At 41.7% G+C, this 26,449-nt stretch overlaps 1 protein-coding gene across 2 annotated transcripts in view; it reads right to left on the bottom strand.

The window, feature by feature from the left end:
* Positions 1 to 5,714: 5,714 nt before the first annotated feature.
* Positions 5,715 to 26,449, bottom strand: part of SARDH (sarcosine dehydrogenase) — a 142,140-nt gene continuing 121,405 nt past the window's right edge. For both annotated transcript variants that reach the window (XM_089677045.1, XM_089677046.1), the window contains 2 exons: positions 23,246 to 23,381; positions 5,715 to 6,733 (listed from right to left, as the gene is read on the bottom strand). In XM_089677045.1, the coding sequence (XP_089533171.1) occupies positions 6,608 to 6,733; positions 23,246 to 23,381 (262 nt within the window). In that variant the 3' untranslated portion in view covers positions 5,715 to 6,607. The remainder of the gene's footprint in view (positions 6,734 to 23,245; positions 23,382 to 26,449) is intronic.

Genomic DNA, 26,449 nt, shown 5'->3' with positions numbered 1-26,449 from the left:
AATAGAATAATAAATAGAGCTGCGCTACAGCATGATACTGTAAATATCTATATTATTGGGTATTTTTCCAATGTGTATGGACATAATAGAGACTAAAATGTGACCAAAACCAATTAACCAAAGTTTGTGCATGCTTTTGAGCCTGCCAGTGCTAATAACCCAAACACCAGCGTGAACCGTAATAGTTCATCTTTTGCCACGTCAGTGCTCACAATACTCTCACTATAATACTATGACCTACATATAATGCAAGGTCATATAACACGTGCTGTGTAACCAAGAGGGTTTTCTAGGTGCTCATAGTAGGTTCACCAGGACCTCCTGTCCACGCAGGTGCCCACATGCATATTTATACTCTCACCCAGGAAAATGGGTATAGGTCCCTTTAAGGCCATCTGACATTCATGTGGCCATGCTGTGCCACTCAGATAAGCATACCAAAGAAAAGCAGAAACAGCCCCTTATAGTGTAGTATTTTAAAAACATGGTTATTTATTTATTAAAACCACACTCCTATAAGTTTAAAAATTGACTTGCATTACTTAGAAACAAAGAGAAATACCACTGTGGCTTCCTAATGCATCACTTCCAGTCCACATCTACCCAGGCTCTGACCTACGTGTTACATCATGAGTCACGTGACTTCATCAGGGAAAAGAGCATTGTTGACCAAAATGTCCATATATACACTATTGATTGTAATGGGTGGTGGCCATTGTGTTGGAGCCTATATACTGAGTTCTCTTTCCACCCACTTAATAGCTTCCAGTGCTTCTTGATTGTTAATGATGGTAAAAAGGTATGATACATCCACTGTAGCCAATACCACTGGACCTTCTTCCCCCTGTATATTTTCCAACAACTGTAATACATATCAAAAACAGTGCTGCACTAGTCCCACAATAGTAAGTGTGATATTAAACCCCACAAATATATGCTCCACATATTTTAACTACTGTAATAATAACATAATATACTCCTGTGCATATAAATACATATCTATAAATAACAATGTAGGTGAAGAAATGTCCCAATTTCAAGCCACAATGTGCAAATAAAAGTCCAATTAGAAGCTGAAAAACAGCTGTGCTTCAAAACAAGGCTTCACCTCCATGTAGCAAAATTCACCATAAATTCTAGTGCCCAACCATCACCAGGTGAACTCTCACCTTAAAAATATGACCTCCCACCAAGTGTTCGGTCAAAAGCGCTTTTGGTCCTACCAATGGGAACGGGATCGGTTCCTCCTCTCCAGTTGGAATTCCAGTATTATACGTATATCTCCTCCACAAAGCTCCGCTCCATGACATGCAAATTATATTGCAAATAGTGCCTTATCCTTAAAATACTTTATTAAACTTAAATACCATACGCATTGCACTCACGTGTATAAGGTGCCAGCCCGCACCAAGGTATGCAGTCAATAAAACAGGTGTTGCAATGTTCGCAATTTATAGCTTTGTACTATCCAGACCACTTTGCCGGGTTCCATATGGACATAGTGATGTCATCCAAGCCCCGCACCCATGTAATACGTGAAACGCATTTACAGGACACAACATTTATTACAGTTGTTGGAAAATATACATAATTGGCATGACATGAGGACTATTTGATTGACAAGGATGTTTATTTGACACATTATTATCCGCTTGCCCGCCGCCCTATAGTAGAAGTACTGCTACAGGGCATTAGGGCTGTGCAAAATCACACACACATATATATATATATACATACACAGTATATATATTTTGTTGATGAGGACAAGGGCCTCTTTCCTACAACCCTGCCCGATAGTTTTGGGGGTCTGTGGGCGGAGGGTTTATCAGAATTTGGAAGCCCCCTTTAACAAAGTACCCCCCCTCATGTAGAGGGCATGTGGCCTGGTATGGTTTGGGGGGGCTTTTTCTGACCTGACCTGCCTGCATGCTCGGATAAGTGAATAAGGGTTTCTTTTTTAAATTCCCCTTAAACTACTTACCAGACCCAAACGGAACCCTGCTGACAGCTGCTGACTCATCCATTGTTAAGGACTGGGTGGCTGGCTTCCCGCCCCTCTCCTTAACAATGGCCCCGCTTCTTAACGCTGAAGCTACTAAACATAGCTTACACCTTAGGCTAAATACTGCTAAATGCAGGCAAAAAACGCTAAAACATTAGCGTTTTTTTGTCCAACGTTTCTAAAGCAGGTTTTAGCTTCTTTAGTGTGAATGAGAATCTCAGAGTGAAACTGCACCCCTTGCACTAGAGCAGGATCTGGCTCTAACACCAGTCTCTATGTCACATACCTGGTAGAGACCAACCTGATGAGAAGGCTCTCCCTTACACCTCCTGTCCTGTTTGTCTCCTTGAGATCGATGACAGAGTAGGACAGAACACAGAGAGATACGGGTGCCTATAATAAGTCTTGGCCAGCAGAAGTTTGAGATGCTTTTAAAGGCTTTATTTACTCTTCCAAGTCCAGCCCTGCAACCATCTTTCACTTTAATTTCAGGATATCAAACTGCAGCTAACTGGACTATAGCAATGAACAACCAACATGACCCTGTTTTCCAGGATCATGCATTAACAGGGCAATTACAGCAACTACCTTCTGTTCTGCTCTTTTGTGTGGAAGCCCTAGAACATTTCAAGAGACATATTTCCAGAATTGCTCTAATTTCTATTCACATGTGCAGAATCTTGTGGTTGAAAGCATGGACAACTGAAGATACCTGTAAAATGCACCTTACCCTTATACCTTTTCAAAGAAGACATCTGTTTGATGAGGCTCTTGACCAATTCATCAAAGATGTCACAGGAGGAATGGTTTTAGTCCTACAATGAAAGATCCCAAAACACCCCCTCCTCAGAAGCCTCTCACCTCCTCAAAATGCAGAGCAAGTTAAGCCCTTCCTTTCAGTGCATGATTTGGGCCACAAAGCCAGAAAGTCTTCCCAAAACCCTCTTCCCAGTGAAAGAGTGCCTTCATTGTCAAGAGTGGTGGGATCTCTGTTACAGTTTGACACTTTCTGGGTCACAGACGCCCCAGACATGTGGGTTCAGTTGATGAATTCAAAGGGGTACAAAAGAGTTCAAAACTGTACACCCTCACCCCTTTCTTCTCTCAAATCAACCAGAAACTGTCCAAGAACAGTCAGATTTGCAGAATGCCAAGAACCATCTCTTGTTGCAGAGAGTAGTTGTACCAATACCTCCACAAGACCGGTTCAAAGGATTCTATTCAAATTTGTTTATGGTATCAAAGCCCAACAGGGCATTCATCCTATTCTGGACTTAAAATCCCAACAAATACCAAAAAATTCCAAAATTTGTCATGGAATATACAAAGGTTGGTAATTCTGGTTGCTGTGTATTCCTCTCTGAGCCAAGAGGAATACATAGCATTCGTAAGCAATCAAAATGTATGTGTACATGTTCCCATTTATCCACCTCATCAGCACTTTGTGCCATTTGCAGTGGCAATCACTGCTCTTTGGCCAATACTCTGGCCCCAGAGAATTCACAAAGGTCCTAGCAGCTCTTCTTACCCTTCTTAGAACTCAAGGCATCCAGGTCACAGGCTACCTACACAATCGTCTCCTAAAGGAACCATTTTCCTTCCAACTGTCAGCAAACATCCACAGGACACTTCAGATGCTCCAGGTGTTCAGTTGCAGCATCAGTTTAAAAAATTCTGCTCTCCAGTCTTCTCTTTACCTGGAATATTTGAGTCTGGTTCTGGACAAATCTCAAGTAAAGGTTTTCTTTCCAGAAAAGAAAATGCTCTCCCTCAGAGTCCACGCTCGATAACTGAGATCAAAAAGACATCCCACAATGCAATTTCCCATGAGAGTTCTAGACCTTATGGTAGCCTTCCTCAGACCTATAACATTAGCCCAATTTCATTCAAGAGCTCTCCAACACAACATCCTGATGACCTGGAACAGGCATGCTCCTTTCCCAACCTACCCATGCTCAAGGGATTTCCTATCTTGATGGATTCAAGCACATCCTTAACAATATGGAAGTCTTTCCCTTCCTATCACTGGAAAGTGAGAACAACAGATGCTAATGTAATTTAGACTGGGGAGGAGTGTTCCAGTCCATCCTGGTCCAAAATGATCACCGATGAAAGCCAAGTTCCCCATCATCCTGGAGCTCAGAGCAGTTTGGTTGGAACTAAAACACTAGAACCCCCTTCTGTGAGGACACCCAATAAGGAAGTAGTCAGACAATGCCATAGCTGTAGCCTACATGAACCATCAGCCTTGAAGGAAGCAAGCTAGATAATCTCATGGATGGAAATTCACTTTCCAAGGATCTCTGCAGTCCACATCCCAGGAGTGGAAAACTGGAAAGCAGACTACCTCAATCTTCACCACCTGGATCAAGGGGAATGGGCTCCTCACACAGACATCTGCAATCTGATTCAAAAATTGGGGGGCTCCAGATGTAGATATCCTAGCCTCCAGATTCAACAACAAACTTCTTATGTTTGTAGCAAGGACCAACAATCATCTTGCCCTTACTTCGGATGCCTTATTTGTTTTTTAGCTGTAGCTAACATCCCATTCCTGTAGGTGGCACTATATCCAGTAGGAAATGATCTAAATTAGAGCTGTGTCCTCCAATAAATGCAGGTTTATATTGTATGAAATACTAACAACCTATTAAAAACTACAAAAATAAACACATTATGAGAAGAAACTAAGAAAAAGTTAAACAAAATTGCAGGCAAATACATAGAAAATAGAAACACAGGCTTTTTATGGGGAATTGTATAAAAAGCACAATTAAGCTGCTCTCCAAGCTCCCCACCCCCCCCAAAATCCCTCACCTTTAGCGTAACCTTTTGTTAGGGGGAAGATTCTTGCTACAAACCTCTCCACAGAGCACATGCAGGTAATGCTCTTTCAATGTCATAATCATGGAGAAATCACATTTTTCAAACTCCCATCAGCCCCCACAGTGCATGAACAATGCATCAAACCTGAATTGTGTGTTTAGTTGGATTGTGTTTGCACATTCAAATACTGAGAAGTACTGGGAAAATGTTCTTTTTAAACCTGACCTAGAGACTCTTTACAAAATGATGCTGCTGTTTTTACGAATAGAGGGGGCGTTAGCTGGGCTATTCACACAGACTGTAGTAGCAAAATTATTCACAATGTGAACTTTGTATTAGGCATTTTATTCTTTCATTTCCTTACTACCTGCAGGGATTTTGGGATAAAAGGTTTTTACGAGAAATAGTATATTTTCAGTGAGTTATTATTGCGAGTAATTTTTTAAGTGGCTCTGATGCAACATTTTTACATGCTTGTTTTTCCATATTTTTGTTATTCTATTGAATATAGATATTTGTAGGTTGGCCACCAGAGGGAGCAACTGTTATCTTAAAAAAGGCTGAGGTACGTTATGCAATGCAAGAGTGTGTTGCATTCAGTGGGCCTGTGACTCGCTTAGGTGAAAGAATGTGGTAAAGCAAAATCCTTATGAGTATATAATGAGCAAATATGGTTTCCCTGTATACATATACGATTACAAATCCTACATAGAAACATTTTCTTTTACAAGTAACACAAAGTAATAACATTATGTATAGTAAATCAAGCTGATCTGGTTTACACAGTCAAAAAATTACTTCCTTTTAGGACTAAAAATTTATGTTGAGACACAATGAATTTTACTGCACAGGGATGGAAAATAAATACCACATTTTGGCTACTATGTAATAAGCTGGTATAAGTAGCTTTATTTTTATTCTTCATTCCAGTATGTTCATTTGTACCATGATAAGGACAAGACAGCAGAAAAAAATTACAGAAGTTCTAACCTTTCCCTACTCAATCCAAAACTAAAAGAGACTATTTGCTCCACTTGAGGTGAAATAGGTTATTTTGAGAAAACATTAGGGGACCTTTGCAAATTTGTAATTTTGTGATTACAGATTTTTTGCAGCACACTTCCAAATTTTACATATGTTCCATTTCTTAGTATAGTGGGTCCTCTGCCACAAAATATTTCCCAGATAATAATCTGCATTTCAAGATTATAAAACAGTTTAGAGGTTTCAAAAAGAACAATGAAGGTCTTTAAATAAATCAGCAATGCAGTCACTTCAAAAATAGTGGCATTCTTATGTGGTAAGCAATATTTGCCCTTTTTTTGGAAAATAAACATACATTTTCATTTTATTACATCCAAAGCTTTTTCGCACAGGGTACTTCTGCAGAAAATGTAATCTTTCCTTCTGTGAGCATCCGCCACTCCTCAATGTGAACAAGGAAAACAAAATGAGCGATCATAAACTCACAGGAACTTTCCCTGCCACATACAATGGTAGAAATGTGGGTTATTTTCTGGATACGGTTTGAAAACAGTTCTGCATGTGGTTTGAAAATTACGTAGGTACTGATTGGCTGCTGTGGGCCATAAGAAATTTCCTCATAAGCACACTTTTCTTACATAAGCCCCATGATTGTATATTAGTTGCTCTTCCATTGTAAAAAAGTTGGGGAAAATATAGTGATTTTTATCAGATCTCTGTATTTTTAAAATGTGTTCTGCCATTATGTTAAATTTGAGAACTAGCAGGACCAAATTGGCACTGGGCTTGTTAGTGTCAATAAATGCCTTTGACTCTGTTATTGTTTGGGTCAAACGGAGACTTCAGGTGGGCTTCGGCAGCATAGGTCACCCCCATCCTCTCCAGGGCATACTCACCGCTGCGTACAAAGTCCAGAGTTACCTGTGCAGAGAGAATATATATATTTATTTACAGTCCTTTATACCATGTAGATGTAAAGCACATTTATTAAGCATAATTTTATGCACCAAAGGTGACAGATAGCCTCTTCTGAATGCATCCGAGTGTTACTGATCAGAAACATGCTTGTGGCATGATTGCTTGTGGTATTAAGGCACTTTATGTAGGTCCGAAGTCCTATCAATGAAACCTTATATAACCTTTCATTCCCAATGCAGCATCCTTCTGTTGCACCCCCTGTTCACAGAATATTGTCTGGAGTATAATATAATACAATGTTTAAATATACTTGTACAAGATGACTATACATTTCCACTGATGTTGAGAATTAATTGTATAGGTGTTAACTACTATTCTGATCCTTTGTTTCTGTCACCCACTAATTCAGCCCTAGGGGTCTAATGGTAAATCTTGTCTTGACCTACTCAGAGCGTGGAAAAAGCAGGACTTTCTGATTTCTGGTATGTTACACAAGAGAGGTTAGCAGAGCATTGTCAAAAATGTGCTGCCATCACTCATCGACTGAGTATTGGGGTTCCTTTGCTCAAGAGATGCATTGCAGGATGGGTCTATGATTTTTTTGTACTGGAGGACTAAAAATGTTTTTTAAAAAGCATTTGAATCTAAAAATGTGCATTGTATTTGCATGCTGTGCATCCTGGAGTGCAACATGGTATATGAAAAATGGGGGACTGGGAGAAAAGTGTTTTATATATTTTCTTTGATATTCATATATGCTATCTATATAAATAACGAAAGATTCCCAGAACATTATGTGTTAGCGAAACAGACATTACTTCAGTGACTGCCTGTTTTAAAGCTTGCTTTGGCTGAGACTGGATTTGTATTGTTCTGTGTGCAACACTCATGGTAAGTGTAAGGTGTGAATGGGCCCATATAGTTTCCCTTTATCTTTCAAACTAAACTGCAGCAAAAGGATGTGAAACAGCCGCATAAGAAAATATTTGGTTTTTACTTGACAAGCATCTTCGTGCAGCGAGATGCAAGAGTTTTGCAGCATCAAGGCAGACAATTGTGAATGAACCCTGAATGAAACCTTGATTGGATGGAGCCATCTGATAGATAGAAGTCACTGCTCATTCACTTGTGTCCAACTAAATTTCACCATAGACATTTCTATTAATGCAAAGGGACAAAGGAGATATAGGAAAAAATAAAAAGACATTTATCTGCTGATTTTAAAGCAGAATTTTAATATGCAATAGCTGAAATTAATCTAAATTTAATCTAAATTTAAAAAATGACATGGTTGCTCTGAGCACAAGGGTTAGTAATATGTGTAGATATTATTTGCAGCAAGCAGATAACAGGAACATATATGCGAAAAAAAGACTATATATTCCTTTTAATCAAGTTGAAGTTCTTTGAGCCTAGACCATAAACCCTTGATTGGCCTATGTTTTACAATCCTCAGTCACCAATAAACCAGCAGCACCTTATATTGTCCTCTAGGGGGCCCTACCAAAAGATTACAGCTGTAAAATATCTAGTTAACTAATGAGATAGCAAACCGCTTCTACAGCACTGATGAACAACTGTCTATATCCTGTAAAGAATTCATTTTACCGATGAGTGACAGTGGTTATAGAAAGTGACAAGTATTGTGTACCTCTGGGGGGGGATTCTAATTGTCTGTATCCCCTTTTTAATGGTCGGCTGTCTGCAACTGGCAAGAGCCTTCATTTTTATAGATTAAAATCTCGACTTTCAGAGGAAATATTCAGATCAATATCTTGTCCTGCACTGAACCAATTTATTTGATGTACTATAAAATTAGATTAATGGCCAATCAGCTATTGGGCAACTCCGCTGTTGGTTGTTGTTACAGTGGAAATGTATTCAGGGAAAAAAAAAGTTGCTATGCAACATCAAATGAATATTATCTCCGAATCTGATTAATGGCATTGTAGAACTACTTACAGCTCCTGTGTGTGCATGCTTTGTGCCATGGACCTGTTTTGTTATGGTCGCAAAATACTTTGGAAAGTAAAGTATGTCCAGCCATTATTAAGTCCTCTGACATTTTGTATCCAGTAAACTTTAAGCAGTATTAATCCAAAAACCAAAGCTATAATATAATGCAGCTTACCAATCACCTGGTGATCTAGCCAGGAATATACGTCCTGTAATAGGGTGCCCTAATTCTGGATGGAGGAGCAACAGAAACACCTTTGGAGAGCAACATTGTCAGTCTGGGAGGAGAAGAATGTTAAATGTACTAGCAGATTTAAGTACACTAACATATTGAAGCCATACTCCAGCTAAAACTTTAAAAGCAGTTAGAGCAACAGTTATTTTCCATTTGAGATATAGGTTTTACATAAGAAAATAAAAGCTTATCAATGTAAGCACCCCTGTCGGTCTTAAATGGTTTATCTCATTCTTCTAATTGCTACATCTGCAGGACAGCTTGACAGACTTGCAGGATCACCAGGTGAAAATAAAAGACAGCGTAAAAAAGAAAACTAATGCAGCCAGCACATCTAAGAATTGGTAAGCTGGAATATAACCAATGTTTGCTTTTGGGTTTAAAACCACTTTCAAAAAGCATCCAGCCTTCACAGGCTACAATTTTAAAGAAATAAAACATCAGCCATTGCTGTTCTCTTTCCTTTCCTTCCCTCAGAACAATCAGGTTTGGCTTTACCTTCTCTTTTCCTTTTCTGTGATCAGCTTCTGATCTAACTCCTTAACCCCAGTCACTATCATCTTCCTCTAGGCTCTCCAACCATGAAGCCCACCCTCTCTACCTATCTTCCCAATGGTTCAGGTTACCAGCAGGCTCCTCTCTTTCCTCTCTCTTTTCCCTCTCTCTTCCCCTAATCCATGTTCATCTACCGTTAGCCTTCTTTCTCTCACTTTCTCTGGTATTTGATCAACTGATCCTCTGTTTCTTCTTTCTTTCCTTCATGGTAATCTCCTACAGTTCCCTCTCTGCATTTTCCAATTCCATGAGCAGCTATTGCTCCTTTCACCCCTTAATCTCCTGCCATGATCAGTTTTTCTCTACCTTCCCTATATCGCCCTTGGTCCAGTTGCCATTCTGTCTCCTTTCTTTTTTCCATGGCCCACAATTAGCTCCCGCTCTGTCTCCTCTGTTCCCCCCTAGTTGCCCACCAATTGCCATTCTGCCTCACTATTCCTTTGTGAGCCCATGAGCAGCCCCTCTCTACCTTCTATATCCTTGTAGCTCCATTATCAGCTTACAGTTTGGCTCCCCCCCCATAAATATTCCAAATTAGATGGTACACTTGCAGCAGTATTGCCTCCTGAATGCCTGCTAACATCCTTTGACCATCCTCTAAAAAGCACTCCACCACGGATTGCTTTTTTTTTGGGGGGGGGGTTGGTAAACAATACTGTTAGTGTGAAAGGAGGCAAACTGTTAGCAGATATGATTGTAAAATGGTTTCATTTAGAGAGACTGTAACGGAACCGACCCCAGACTGCACTTGGGTACTTCTGTTAGAATACAGCTTCCCCGTCTGAACACCGACCACAGACACCATAGCTGACCATACAAGACTAGACAACACCAGTCCTGAAGTAATCCAGAAGGTAGACTAGTTTATTTGAACACAGATACAAGATATATACACTCAGGGGACAAATCCCCCCTCCCTGCATAATGACACAGGGCGGGACAATCTACATTTAGTAACAAGAGACACACAGGTATTCAAACATCACACCAACAGACAGTCCCATCAGGAGGGATGGCTGCTGGAGACACCCCCCACTAAGCTAATACACATAAACACATACATCCCATAATAGTTTGCTCCCAAGCAAGACAAACAATAGAACAATGGTATGCAGCCACAGAACACCAAACAATCCACAACCCCCACCCCACCTATCTTCTAGACATGTCTACACAACAGGGGTGGACTGACCATTTGGAAACTTGGGCACTGCCCGAGGGCCCGGGGTCAGTAGGGGGCCCCATGAGATGGCCCTGGTACCTTTTTCATGGGCTTTTTTGAGTTTGGGCAAGGATAAAGGGGCCCCATGATCCCCTATTGCCCGGGGGCCCCATGAGTTGTCAGTCCGCCCCTGCTACACAATATTAGGACAGATCACCCTGTACCCCTAACAGGCACAGGGTGACCCTGTACCCCTAACAGGCACAGGGTGACTTACACATAAGAGGGATACGGGGAGCTGAAACAGGGGTCTCACCACCTCTCCAAAGTGAGCTGGGTTCTATGGGCCCCCCACCCAAAGTGACTCCCGTCACAGAGACCCTGTCACCAACTTAAAAAAATTGCAAGTAAACACACAGAAAATCAAGTATTATAATGCTTATTTGCAGTGGTTTCCATTCCATAATTTTTTTATTTATTTATTTCTTTATGTGTCTGAACTTCCTAGAAAAACTGACTAGTCGATTTCCTAGCATAGTCCCTCTTTCCTTGTACATCATAGCCTTCTCTTTTATGACTGTCTAATTACTGTCTGTGTTGGGCCATCTCAAGAACACTAGCGAGTGTCACCTGAGTGACAGCTCTGAGTCTGCCAGGGCTGCTGACATCACATCCAAGATGTTGGTGCCCTATAGCAGTCTTGGGGTTTATGGATCGTGTAAGGTATGTTAAATGCACATTGTTTTTGAACCTAATGGTCTGGTGACAGTGTATCTTTAGTGCAAATGATGTAAAAAGGAGAACTCAGCTTGAATCCAGACACCAACGAGGACCCCTTATTTTTTGAACTGAAAGGGTGTATTGGGCCATGAACACGTACCACAGTTTTTTCTATCAATGTGCCTGAAGGTTACTTGCAACGCCTAGCACGCATCATATGCTGCAGGGTGATTTACTTTCATTGCTCCCCTGCTGGGAGAACATGTGAAAGCAGGGCCAAACACTGCCAGAAGCCATGCAGGTCCGTGTATAAAAGGAATAATAGATCGTTTGACATTTGTGTTTAAAAAGAAAAACACTACAGGATGGTGATAACTAGATTGTCAAAATCTTCCATCCTGAAACATTAAAATCAGTATCTATCCACACACTCTGTGTTATATACTAGCAATGTGACTGTTCTAAAAATCTCTAGCAGTATGTGTGTCCTGCAGGGGAGATTCCTTTCATTTCCTGCTGTGTCACCAGGAGAATAAATTAATGGAACCTCTCCAATGAGGACATAATAGAGACTTTTAAGTACAGCAGAGAAGGGAACAAACCTAAGTCAGGCTTTTATTGCTGTCAGTGCCATCACAAGGCACATTTCATTTACTTCCTGGGTAGTTATCAAGACCACAGAGGGGACAAAAACGGTAACACAAAAATCCATATTATAAAAAACAAATTAAAAAAGAAGTTGGGGCTAAAGTTACAGTTTATGCATCATTACATTAGTACAATGGACATAAACTAATAGGTTTATTGTTTGGTTTGTATTTTGCTTCCAGGTTACTTGAACGATTTTTACCGCATGTGAAACCCACTAACTTTTCAATGTTCATTCATTCAATAACATTTTTTTAAACTTTTCAATCACTTTTTCGGCTCTGAAAATTTGAAAATGATTATTGTTTTTCATCCACTAATTGATCGAAAATCAAACAAATTTTTACAATTTTTCATATAGTTTTTGGCCACCATTGGTAATAGCCAATAGCAAGTGTGAAATTCCTAAAGAAACACACTGCAGGTCCCTTGCTGTGTCCCACACACAAAAAAACTGATGTATCAAGTAGTCACAACTAAGAACTTCCTTACAGCCACCAATTACAATCAAACCTTCTTTGCAAGGTCAGGTCCAAAAGTTGTGTACACAGCACAGATTCAGAGAGGATTCCCACCCACAACACATGCAAGGATGGAGAGAGAGGAGAGAGAGATTTTATATAACCAGGCAGTGGTGTATTTTGTTTTTGTGCTGCCCTAGGCAACACAAAAATCGTCCGCCCCCAGCCTCCCAAGGACAATCTCCAGCAGTCCCCAGCTTTTTTTTTTCTGCTTTACACCATCACTCACTGGCACATCTCACAAAATGACATCCGGCAGGCACTGTCAAAGCCATGAAGAGGACTGCAAAGGAGAGTCTGACACCATTCAGTCGCCTCTTGTGGATCCCAGCTCCTGCTTTTCCTCTGCCTCCACTGCTCCCCAGTCACCGGCTGCCACTGTGTCACCTCTGCCAGGGGGCGGCACCACTCCCCCGAAAAATGCTGCCCTAGGCAAACGCCTTGTTTGCCTCATGGCAAATATGCCCCTGTACCCAGGTATACGTGCACATTTCCATCAGGACTCCTATCAAGCCCTTTGCTAATAATATCTGTTTGTTCACTGGATGCACGTACTATTAATCTTTTCTTATATAAAGCTTGTATTATTTCCATACTATCCATATAGTTATTGTTAATGGATATATACTGGTTGTAGTAGTTCTTCTCCTCCCAATTACTTTGATTAGATTACTGGTTAATTTCCCAGGAAAGGAATCCCCTCTCTCACAGAGGCCCTGTCCTGGGTGGAGGCACTGCCAACTTTAATATCAACCCCACTTAGTGAAGGTTCTGGTTCTCCTATTTACCTACAGACAGGGACGTACCTAAAGCCAAAAATGGCTCACTGTAAAATCCCTTTCTCTGAGTTCTTTGACGGACACAGCTGCTTCTTCTTTATCCATGACCAAGCAGGGTTTTATAGCCCCACCTACAGGAGTCGGACACTAGGCAGAAAAAAACACTCAGCACCTCCTATGGGCAGCCCTCTCTAGGCATAAAACCCCCTCTCTGCTATAGGCCTCCAGTCAGTCACTGGCAAGATCAAAGGAGAAACTTCACAGAGGGGTGGGTGCTGCGTCCATCAATTAACTCAGAGAAAGGAATTTATTTACGGTGAGTAACATAAAATTCCAGTTTCTCTTACGTTCATTGATGGACACAGCTGCTTCTTCTTTATCCATGACCAAGCAGGGATGTCCCCAAGCAGTGCAACAATGAGGGGTGGGCAGCCAACAAATGAAGGGAAAACCCCAGGCAGCATGCCAACACTTCGAACCCCCCCAAGGGTGCCCGAAAGTTTGAAACAACCGCCTACAAAACCATGCAGTCATAACCACTACTACATAAATTATAGAAACGTGTGCACAGACAACCAGGTCACCATTGGCAAAGTTGAGAAACAGATGCCAGATGTTGGAACGTCCAGGAGTTGCTAACCACCCTGGTGGAGTGTGCCATAACAGAGAAGGGAGGTACCCGCCCCTAAATGACATGTGCTGCACAATCATCTGCCGATCCAACGGAACATAAAAGGCAGAAAAGAAAAAACTACCTGCGAAAATTCAAGGAAGGGAATATCCCGATGCTCCCAATGGGAATCTTCTAAAGAGCCGACAGCACCAAATTCAATCCCACTGTGGCAACAGGGAGCATGCAGAAGAAGAATTGAGGAGATTAAGGATGTGATACTACATGACGAACCACTGGAATGAGAGTGTGAACCCAAGAATGAGTGGCCAAAGGATGCGGAAAGTAACTTGTCCCTTGAACGCGCTCAACACAAGCTACTGATCCACAACATTGAGGAGGAAGGCCACCACCCAAGCCACTGAGAAGAGCAAGGGTAAAACCCACGGCCTCACACTAAATGACAGAAGCTCCCCAGATGTGAAAATAAATCTGCCAGAAAAGGACTTACGAGCCCTTACACCTGGCTTTCAAGAGCCACACCGTCAAGGCCAGCAATGGGAAGGCAGGGTGGAATACCAGCCCTTGGGACAAAAGGTCCTCCCGAAGAGATAACCACCAAGGAGTGTCCGCCATCAACGGTACCCATGGGCAAACCACGGATAGCAAAGCCAAATCGGAGTCACCAAGATGGCCACAATCCTTTAGGCTTCAGTCCTGCACAGTAGATAAGGAACCAGTCGAAGGGGTAAAAAGGCATAGATGGGATTGAACTGGTCCCACTGTGCCAGAAGTGCATCTGTCGCGTCCACCAGAGGATCCAGCGATCCTGCCACAGACCTTGGAACCTTCCTGAAGATCCACATTGGACGTTCATCAGCAAGGAAAGAGTCTGAAAGCTGTAGTAATCCTCTTGCCAGAGTTCAGCACCGGGAACATGTACAGTGGGCAGAGCTGGAATTAACCTGTCTGCCCATTATAGGATGTGGGACACCTCCAGCGCCGCAGCCACCCTTCTTGTACTTCCCCAAGTAGTGACATACGCCACCGAGGTGGCATTGTCCAATTGGATTCTCATCAGTAGACCCCGCAGGCAATTCATCTAATGTGACAGCACGAAACTGATGAGCTCCAAGACATTGATGGACAGTCGAGCTGCCACCGGTGTCCAGGGACCCTGAACTGAGCCTGATACCAGGACTCTTACCCAGCCCAACAGGCTGGCATCCATCGTGACCACTGTCCAAAGAAGGAAGAAGGACTTCTCCGATCTCTAGATCCGGAGACCACAGCCACTAAAAGAAGAGAGGCCCTCGTCGACCATACCAGGTGAATCTGGTTGTCCAAGGAGATGAAAGACCTACCCCAGTAAGATAAGGAATCCGTCTGCAGTGTTCTCGTATGGAACTAGACATATGGAACCACTTCAAAGGGTATCCACATCAGGCCGAAGACCTACATGCAGAAGTGCAGGAAGGATCACTAGCAGGACCAGAGCAATCGGACCGCCTACCAGAGTTGCTGGAGTTTGTCCGATGGGAGGAATACTTTGGTCTGTTCCAAATAGGGATCCACTCCAGATACTTCCAGCACTTAGGTGGATCAACAGAGACTTCCTGAGGGCCAGTATCCACCAGAGGTCATATGGAGAACACATGCTGATCTCCATGTCATCCATTGAGAATGAGCAAGTCTCCGTTCATAGAAGCACATTGATCAGGGGACCAATCACAGCAATCCTTCATTGTCTCATCAAGGCCAGAACTGGTACCAAGACTTTGGCAAACACCCCGGGAGCAAAGGCCAGAACTCCAAAATGATAAAGCATGTTTCTGATAGCAAAGTTTAGGGAGTGCTGCTGTTCTCCACAAATGGGAATGTGTCCATGGAGGCCAGAAAATCCCCTGATGGAGGAGGGCCACCACTGATCAAACAGAGTCCATCATGACCATGAGAAAACCCACAAGATTTTCAGGGCTGGAGGCTAGGATCGGACGAACCCCATCCAATGTGGGAACTGACAACAGAGTGGAGGAAACTGCCCAAAGTCGCCCTGACTTGGGCACCGAAACAATCAATCTTTGAAGGGGCCAGTCCTGCACAGCCTTGTATAGAGCCTACAGACACTCTGGCAAATGATGCAGATTAGAGGGAAGAAATCTGTCCGGCTGAATGGCATGAAATTCCATTTTGTAGTTAGAGAGAATGATGCACTGACCCACTGTGTCAGTAACGAGAAACCCAGCTAAGATGACCTCCACCCGGGAACGGGGTGGGGGCAGCTCACATGCTGGAAAGGATGTATCTTTGGGTCTGGAGTGTTACAGGGGGCATGAGTGCTCATCACCACCCATGGAGTCTAGAATGATTTTTTCCCAAAGGGGACAAAATCCACTCAAGAGTTGAGAAAATAGGCCCAGAACATCAATGCAGTGCCTCCCCCTTCCTGGCCTAGCGTATTTGTCACTGGTAAGCTACTGAATGATGCTGTCCAATGTCATCCAAGGTAGTATGAACCAACGTCCCCCTGAGAGGACAAGGCCGCTGGGACCACTGCTTATGCTGTCCAGCAGCCCAACTCAGCCAAAGTACTTTCCTTAGTTCCACTGCCCCACAGTAGAGCTGGGAAACAGCAAGGCGCCCCCCAAGGGTGCATTACAAAAGTACTTATGAGCCCTAGGCCAGGTTCTCAAGAGCCATATGCACCAGAGATACCGTCAAGTATGCAGCACATGTTAGCAAGGTCTGACCTGCCAAAAAGCCCTAGAACACCAGAGCCGAGGTCAACCGAAGTAGTAGTGCCAAATGTAGGCAAAACTATACCGTGTTCCAAATTGTTATGAAAATTCTATTTAAGTGTCACAAAGATTAAATGTTTTGTTTTTCAGTTTAACTCATGGATGGCATTGTGTGTCAGGGCTCTTCTGATCACTGAAAACAATCTTGGACACCTGTGATAATTAGATTGGCCGGTGAGCCCAATTTAAGGAAAAACTACTAAAGGACGGTGTTCCACATTATTAAGCAGAGCACCATTTTCAAGCAATATGGGGAAGAAAGAATCTCTCTGCTGCCAAAAATAGTGAAATAGTGAAATGCCTTGGACGAGGTATGAAAACACTAGATATTTCACGAAAACTTAAGCATGATCATCGTACTATTCAGAGATTCAGAGCACAGACGGGTTCGTGCAGATAAAGGAAGAGTTCTGGAAGATTCTGCCAGGAAGATTTCTGCCAGATCCATGCATCGGATCAAGAGAGCAGCTGCTAAAATACCATTACATAGCAGCAAACAGATATTTGAAGCTACTGGTGCCTCTGGAGTCCCATGGACATCAGGGTGTAGAGTCCTCCAGAGTCTTGCAACTGTGCATAAACCTTCTATTCAGCCACCAATAACCAATGCTCACAAGCAGAAATGGCTGCATTGGGCAGAAAAATATACGAAGACTAATTTTCAAGCAGTCCTGTTAACTGATGAGTGCCGTGCAACCCTGGATGGTCCAGATGGATAGAGTAGTGGATGGTTGGTTGACGGCCACCCTGTTCCAACAAGGCTGCGACATCAGCAAATCAGTGGTGGAGTTATGTTTTGGGCTGGAATCATGGGAACAGAGCTGGTCAGCCCCTTTAGGGGCCCCGAAGGTGTAAAGATGACCTCTGCAAAGTATGTGGAGTTTATGACTGACCACTTTCTTCCCTGGTACAGAAGGAAGAACTATGCTTTCCGTAATAAAATCATCTTCATGCATGACAATGCACCATCTCATGCTGCAAATAATACCTCTGCATCAATGGCTGTTATGGGGATAAAAGGAGAGAAAGTCATGGTGTGGCCTCTATCCTCCCCTGACCTCAATCCTATTGAGAACCTTTGGTGCATCCTCAAGCAAAAGATCTATGAGGGTGGGAGGCAGTTTACATCCAAACAGCAGCTCTGGGAGGCTATTCTGACATCTTGTAAACAAATTCAAGCAGAAACTGTCCAAAAACTCACAAGTTCAATGGATGCAAGACTTGTGAAGCTGCTATCAAAAAAGGGGTCCTATGTTAAAATGTACCGTGACCTGTTAAAATGTTTAAAAAGTTAAAATGTTGTTAAAAGTTTGATTGAAATAGCTTTTGATTTCAGTAAATATGCTGCAAACACAACAAATGACAATTTTCAGTTCTTTACCACCTATAAAGTGTTTTGAAACTTACTGTGAGTAATAATTTGGAACAGTGCATTGTAAGTTTTTTATGTTTAAAAAAATATTGTTATCATTAGGAGGTTTGTTCAATAAAATTTGAATTGTACTCTTAATAGTTGATAACATGAGAATTATGCTGACTGTTATTTACATCAATTATTTAGGTAAATGAGAAAAATATAATTTGCATAATAATTTGGAACACGGTGTAAGGGCGTGTAAGGCTAGTACAGGAGGGGAGAATACATGGGCCAGCTCAAAGCAATGAACCGCACGTGCTCTGTGCATTCTTAACACTGTCACCCAAGGATGAAATCACACAGCCTGAGAAGGCCTAGCCACACCAGCTGAAGTGTGCCACAATGGGGGACAGCCACTGCATCTGCAGAGCCATGGTGCCAGCAAGGTAAGCAGTGTGGCTACTAACCTTTTTTTTTTTTTGTGCCATTAACCTCCCTGGCGGTATTTCTGAGTGTAGCTCAGGGTTAACTTTCAGTACCAAAAGCGGTAACCCCGAGCTATACTCAGGATTACTCTGCAGAAATTGCTCTGGGATCCCTGTTTCACTTACCTTGTCCTGCGCTCCCGTGATGTCCCCCCTGCAGCGTCCCCGGCCATCTCCTCCGGCCGATGCCGGCATCCATCTTCTGGGTTCTGGTCCCTTTGAGCGTCGGGACGTACGGGGGGCCGGAACCGGTGGGAAATTTAAAAATTTTAAAAAGTGACATTCACTAAATACAGTAATGTTTTACTATGCGATTTTAGTGTATCAAACCATTTCACATACATTTTGTCCCTACTGCTTTGTCCTGTGCCCTGCCTGCATTTTTACTGTTCTTTCTGCCTTGAAACTGAGAAATGTCCATGGCGTCCAAAAAGTGTCCATTTATGTCAAAAGTGGTTTTAGACCAGCTAGAAAACAGTGACAGTAAATTAGAACCACTTGCAGAATTGAGCGATAATGATTTGTGGGGAAATTCATCATCAGACACTGAAAACGATTTTGCGACTAAGCTCAGTGATGTGCAAACTTAGCACTATATTTCAGATTTCAGTGTTTTTGGTTTGATTATATTATTGAATTACATTTACTATTATATTATTATTTTTTATGATTATTTATTATATTATAAATTTATGATTTCGTGTTTCAAATTTTATCATACCCAGGATGTTTACTAGACTCTTGTATGGACAGATTTCAGTGAGCTATTCCTAAAAATTACAGGCCTACAATAAAAAAACGACATATTTCCATGCAAAAAAATGTACCGCTTTGAGCACAGAAATATTGACATAATCATATCGCTAGGGAAGTTAATAACAGACCACCTCTCCCTGCTGATAAGGAGCAAGGACCACAGGTAACAGAAGGGAGAAAGGGACCCCAGAGTCCCCCCAGCCAAGGGGAGGCAATCTGCCCTCCCAGCAGCCCAGATGAGAAGCCAGTGGGATCCCTGCTTCCAGCACTACCAGCAGGTAATCTGTGTGGCATCATGAGCCACACACAGCCCAACACAAAAACTGCCACCACTCATTCCTGGAGGGGACAACAGGCATTGTGTTGTGCCTCTGGCTGCCTTGCAGTACACAGCCACTACAGTCCCCAAACGGGAGACTGGCACTGGCCACCCAGCCAAACCAAATTGTAGGAGAGGGTGCCCGCAAGCAAAATGGCCGATCCCGTAGCTCACACAGGATGTACCCATCTCAGCCCCGCCCTCAGGAAGGGGTGGCATATACTGGTGTGCCCACAAACAGAATAGTGGACAGGACATCCTCTACCAAGTGCCAGCCATCAAGGCTGCATGGTCCGAGAACACATGCGGGAAAAGGAGAGAGAGAAGTCCCTGTATAAAACTTTGCTCACGTAAATATGGGAGAGCCCACCTGTGTGCGCACCGTGGCCAACACCCCTGTTCAGCCGCAACATGTGTACAAGACCGGAGGAACCTTCACTGCAATCCATTCAATACAGGCCATCCCCAGGAAAACAATCCACACAGCCTTTCACCAAACAGCCCTGCTGCCAGGCACTGGGGCTAAAGTGGAAAGGCATCTTCACTACCAAACCCCCGCAATCAGAAAGCAAGGGGCTGCCCGCCCAGCTGTTAGTCACAGGAACAGTTGAATCACTTGTACAGATGAGCTCCGTGACCCTGAGGAGGAAGGGGGGGTAATAGTGGGAAAGAGAGCAGGAAGGGAATAGAGGGTCTAACCACCCAAGCCTGTAGGGGACAGATCCTCCTGTCCACCGAAGTGGGGGGGCTGTCGGCCAGGGTAACACTGTGACACAAACTTCAGGTGCCCCGTCATATGTGTCCCTGTGAGGCGTTTAACTCGCTGGCCGCCCCTGTCCAGTCACGGCCCATTGAGCATGGAGCTAGCAATCTGAGTATGAAGTGCCCAGTGGTTTTTTTCTGCTTTCTCCTGTAGGTGGGACTATAAAACTCTGCTTGGTCATGGATAAAGAAGAAGCAGCTGTGTCCATCAATGAACGCAAGATAAACTTTTTTTTCTTTTTGCTCTGGATGGAGTGCAGAAGAGTTACAAGATCTGTCTCTTTTTTTTATTGTCTGTGTCCTCTCTGGGGAGATTTACCCTTTCGGTTTGTCCCAATCACCATTGCACTAGAGCTAAAAGTTAGAGGAAATCCAGAATTTTACAGTTGTCACCAGAACAGGAGATGAAGGGAAGTCTTTCAATAGATACATTTTCCTCTGACAGCTGTCTAAAGCTGGCTTTCCATTGGTTGAAATGTGTATCCTGTGTATGGCCAGCTTAAAATGATATTAAAAGCAATTTAGAAAACACAAACAACCATGGCATACTTACCTGCTCTGTGCAATGGTTTTGCACAGAACAGCTCTGATCCTCCTCTTCTCTGGTCCACTGCTGATGCTTCTGGCCCCTCCCTCCTGCAGAGTGCCCCCATAGCAAGCGGCTTGCTCTAGGGGCACCCAAGCAGGCTCTCTCCCGAGCCACTGCTCTGCATGTCCATTAACACACAGAACGCGGCTCCGCCCTGCGCCACTCTCTCCTCGTTGGTTTACTGACTGTGATTGACAGTAGTGGGAAACAATGGCTCCCGCTGCTGTTTCAGCCAATGAGGAGGGAGATTCCCGGGAGAGCCGCTGCTCTCGTGCACATTGCTGGATTGAGGGGGGGCTCGGGTAAGTATTACGGAGGGGACGGGGGGGGCTACTGCACACAGAAGGTCTTTTACCATCATGCATAGAATACATGAAGGTAAAATGCATAGAATGCATGAAGGCAGAAAAATCTTGAGCCTTTACAAGCACTTTAAGAGGCCATGGCTTTGGAAATATTTTTTCACTTCCTGTTGTATTTCTGGGACAGGGAGCAATAGAACATCTTTTGAATGGGATACAGAAATGGAAAAGAAGAAAGACAGAGATTTTAACCTTTGCCAACTCAACCTAAAATAAAAAAGTTTAACTTTAGATACACTGTAAGGAGAATAGAGTAATCTTTCAGCCTTTACCACAGCTGTAATATTTGCTGGCTAGCAACAGCAATTTGCTACTTGGTGTTGTTAGTTGCCTTGAATTGAAGATAAGCACAAAAATGTCCCAAGTAGCTTGCCAAACCATTTATTCAATGATGAAAGGGCATAATTATAGCCATAGCAAACCATGTGACTGCTATGAAATGTCCAGCTATGCAGTGATTTAGGCAGGTAATAATAGCATTTTACAATTAATGAAAGAAAAATGATAAAAACGTTTGTATCATTTGGGAACCTCTATAAAACTGTTATTAAAAAACAAACAAATCTGTGGAGGAATTGTCTTTGAGACAGAGATTAGAGAGTGGAGGAGCACCTAGATGGTTATGCTCAGAGGGGCCCAACAATATGCATTTAGGACCTTCGGGAACCAGGTTCTCTTTTTTTTCTGTAGCATTTCTGAGTCCAGCCCCTGTACTGCGTCAGAAACTGTTCAGCTAAAGTAGTTTGATGCCAGCCCATTGAGCTGTGTTTTAATATAAATAGACTCCAGCCGACGTCACTTATTCCAGGTTTAGAGACAATAACTGAGCCTAATGTGCATTTAGAGGCACTGTAATTTACCAAATTGGCTTAATGGGTCCTGTTCTATACATATCTCCCACAGCCAGAACTAACCCTCAAGGTTCCTGCCAATATATGGTGAAGTAGGTGGCATTTTTAGAAAGCAAGCTAAAATAAAGCAAATCTGACCCATGTGATGAAATAATTTTCCAGAAATATATAAAGCAATTTAGCAATCAATATTGTTATTACTATTATTATACAGGATTTATATAGGGCCAACAGTTTGCACAGTGCTTTACAATAAATTAAACTTTTTCATATTGGTATTGTTGAAAACAATAAATCAATTGAAAATATGTAACAAGCACCCTCAAAAAGTATGTGCTGAGCCTACCCTCACCTCTATATCATGCTGAATGACAGTTCAGTTCATGCAGGAGCAGAACTGGCTACAACCATGGTTACATATACACCCAAACAGCATCAGAGAATGCTTTAGAAAAAGTCTGCATTTCTGAAAATTTTTGAATTGTAAAGCTGAACTGTAACTTGATAATATTTCACCCATCTCTCTTGTCAACTAAGAACAGGAACGGAGGCTAGAGGGGACACTGTTTCAGCATTCTTCTTCAGTACAGCTGCAGACCTGTCATAGATGTGACTTCAAAAATTGAAAGAAAAACCTGACAAGCTGCCCTATTTGTAACCAGTAAACAGCCCATGTGGCAAAACTTGGAGTGACTAATACAATGCAAACCCCTGTACTGCTTGACTAAACTGAGCATTTGTTACTGCATTGCTAATTTAATGTGCAGTTCCAGCTAACAGTTCCAGCTCAATTCACTAAAATGTAACAATTGTTATTTGATATATGTTTTTTCAACATATGATTTATTGTAAGATCTCATTGCTCAAAATAATGGTTGTTATGGCAAATAATGATTGTTGTAGCTCAGTGAATTAAGCCTGTTGAACACTCAGAAAGTACTGGCATCAGTTCCAACACTAGAAATCTGAATGCTTATTGGCTACTTCCAGGGACTGTACATTTTCTTGTTTCTTGCAGCTTTCCAGGTAAAATTGTCCTGTGTTACTTACCGGCCCCCCGTCAGGGTTCCTGATGTAGCCATAAGCAATGGTTTTATCAATGGCAAATCCAAAGTCGGCCCTTCGAATGTGTCCTACCGCAACGCCATTCCGCCATATTGCTTCCAGACCAAAAAGTGGGACTTTCCTGTACAAAAAAAATGATCATAATGCTGATTGCACAAAGACCTCTGTTACACTATTGCACATAGCATAATGCCATTATAATTGCATAAAACAAAATGCAACAGCCTCTGTAAAATAAATGCTAATCTTACTGGTTTCCATGTTTTTACCAGCCAGGTGCATGTGCACAACTTTGATTTTTTTTTTTCTAAGCATGTCAAAATAACTGAACTAATACAAGAAAACCTCATCTCTCAGGATGCTAAATAATTGGAAGCACTTTTCCTGCTGGAAATGTACCATCACTCAACAGAATGTATTAGTTGTTTGAGCACAGATCTATAGGTTTGTACAGCTGCCATTCATTAATTATTAATTAGCATTTAATTTTAACATATAATAAATCGTAGTATACAATTGCAATTTAAGGAGGTAGATGTTAACCAAATAAAATAGTTAATGATTTTAACTACTTTTAAATAATACAAATAATATAAAGTGCTTTTTAATTAGCGAAAATGCCACTTAAAGTGTCATTAAACCCACATCATAAAAAACTATCAATAAATGCTGTATTATATGTATTATATAATCACCCTCACTATAGGTTTCGTTTTCTGTATTTTTCAAAAAATCTTGTTGATCTTGCTGTTCTCTAGCTCCCTCATGTGTCCTTGTCCCCAATGTAGTTGGGGAATTTGCAGAGCAGTGTTGGCAGCTAGTGCACATGCACAGTTTTCAGTGTATTTCTATCCTGACTATAGAGTCATATATGTGGGCGTATACATAGTGGTAAATGACAGCCCACTCACTCCCTCCTCCTCCATGCCCAATAACCTGCTAAATAAAACGGGGCTGGGATATTACTTCTTGATTGATATGAAGCTTTACCTGCCTGCTAAAACACAGGCTGGAGGGGCATGACATAGCCTATGATTGACAGAAATCTGCCCACACCATGTTATTGCAAAAAATAAAAAATATTTGATTTCAAATATATATATATATATATATATATATATATGACAATTTAAAAGTTTGTTGATATTTATTTTTTACATTGTAACCAAAAAGCAGTTTTAATTCTTATTTTGAACATGTGACCATGAGCCGAAAAGTAGAAGCTCCTCCCACTGATGTTTCCGTGTAGACCGGCTGGGATAGAACTGGGTCATGTTACAGCTGTATATCAATTAGGAAAAAAGATACTTAGATTTTTTTTTTTAATTAAAATTATTACAGTGCCATCATCCATATATGGGAAGAGAAGGGACAATGTAAAGTAAACAGATTACATTTTTACTACCATCTGATGGTCACACTTGGTAATGCTGAGACCACATGACCAATGCAGTGTTTATTTTTTTCTTTATTATTTAAATATTTATTAATAGTTTGCACAGAAATAACAATAGAAAAAAGATAACAAAAAGACATTTTCATCTCTATCATCATAAATATACGATTATTTCTTATAATTTCAATAACCCCCCTCTTAAAACCTTGACCCCTCCCCCCCTCCCCCCCGCTCTGCATTTCCTTGTCTTGTATCCAAAGCAAGCATATCCTATCTTATTCTCTATGACGTTCTACTTTTCACTTTCTCATACTTGTTACAAAATTTTCCCATTTTTCCCATTTTGCGAGATATATCTCCAGCTTATCTTCCTGTATATAATATGTCTTCTCCATCTCCCTAGTCCAATTTACTCTCTCTATCCATTCCTCCTCTTTCGGTATTTCTTTTTTCTTCCAATATTTGGGGATCAGGCTTTTTGCTGCGTTCAAATAGTACCCTAAACCTAATTTCTTATATTTACTAACTGATATTTCTGTACTATGTAACAGGCACATCCCAGGGTCTAACCCGATGTTCATTTCAATGATGTTCTCCATTAAATATATTATTTTTTTCCAGAATATTTGAATCTTTGGACATTTCCACCAAATATGATAAACTGTCCCCACTTCCCCACACTCTCGCCAACACCACTGTGATTTCTCCGCGCTTATCTTACCCTCTACACTCGGAACAATGTGCCATCTTGTCAAACATTTATAATTTAATTCCACATCCCTCAAACTTACATTTCCGTGAACTAATCTATTTATTTTCTTCTGTTTTCCTTCATCTAATACCACCCCCATGTCTCTTCCCAATTCACAATGTGCAATGGTTTAGTGTTTGTGCCTAAATCTGTGAGAATTCCATATACTTTAGCTATTCCATGTTTCCCATCACATCGTGTATCCAACAACCTTTCAAACAAATTCCAATCCTTTTTCATTCTCAGGGGTTTTTTAAGGTTTCCCCAAAAACGTTTTAATTGATAGTATCGCCACTCATTTAGCCTAGTGAAAATATTTCCCTTTTCCTTTTCCAGCTCTTTAAAGGTCTTCAATTTCCCATCCCCCATTATGTCTCTGAGTTGGACATCCTCCTTTATAAACCATCTACCTGTTATCTCTTCTCTACCTGGTGGAAAAAATTCTGTGTTTCTTAGTGGCATAAGTATAGAATTAAATTCCCATTTCATATATTTGTGTATTTTATCCCATTCCCTTAATACATTAACAGTGTACAAACTTAAATCCTCCTTCAATCCTCTATATTGTGTCGGTAACCATATTATTCTATTCAATTTAGTTCCACTAAGTGTATTCTCAATTTTTACGATGCAGTGTTTATTTGTGTGAAAACCTGTTAGGAAAGAAATACAGGAATTGCCACTGCTAATTTATTAGGCTCCACAGTAGTCATCCTCATCATGACGTCAGAATGAGTTACTGACATAGAACAAATATGTTCCAACACCCAATACACAGGTGGCTCTTAGTTGATGATGTTTTGTTGTTTTTGTTTTTTTTACAAGGAAGTTTATGGCTTCATTTACATTAGTTTAAAAAAACGCTTCTAGCAACAGCGTTTAGTTTTTTTTTCTGCCTCTAGAAGCAAATAATATTATCCTATGTGTCCATGTACACTTTGTAATCCAGAGTCTTTTTTTTAACCATTTCCATACCGGGCACTTTTCCCCCCTCCTGCCCAGGCCATTTTTTTCAGGTTTCAGCGCTGTCACAATTTGAATG

This window comes from Staurois parvus, unplaced genomic scaffold (genome assembly GCF_062004578.1).
Source record: "Staurois parvus isolate SC_StPar_1 unplaced genomic scaffold, SC_StPar_1.0 ptg000176l, whole genome shotgun sequence".
Lineage (NCBI taxonomy): Eukaryota > Metazoa > Chordata > Amphibia > Anura > Ranidae > Staurois > Staurois parvus.
This window is presented reverse-complemented; position numbering and strand designations above follow the sequence as displayed.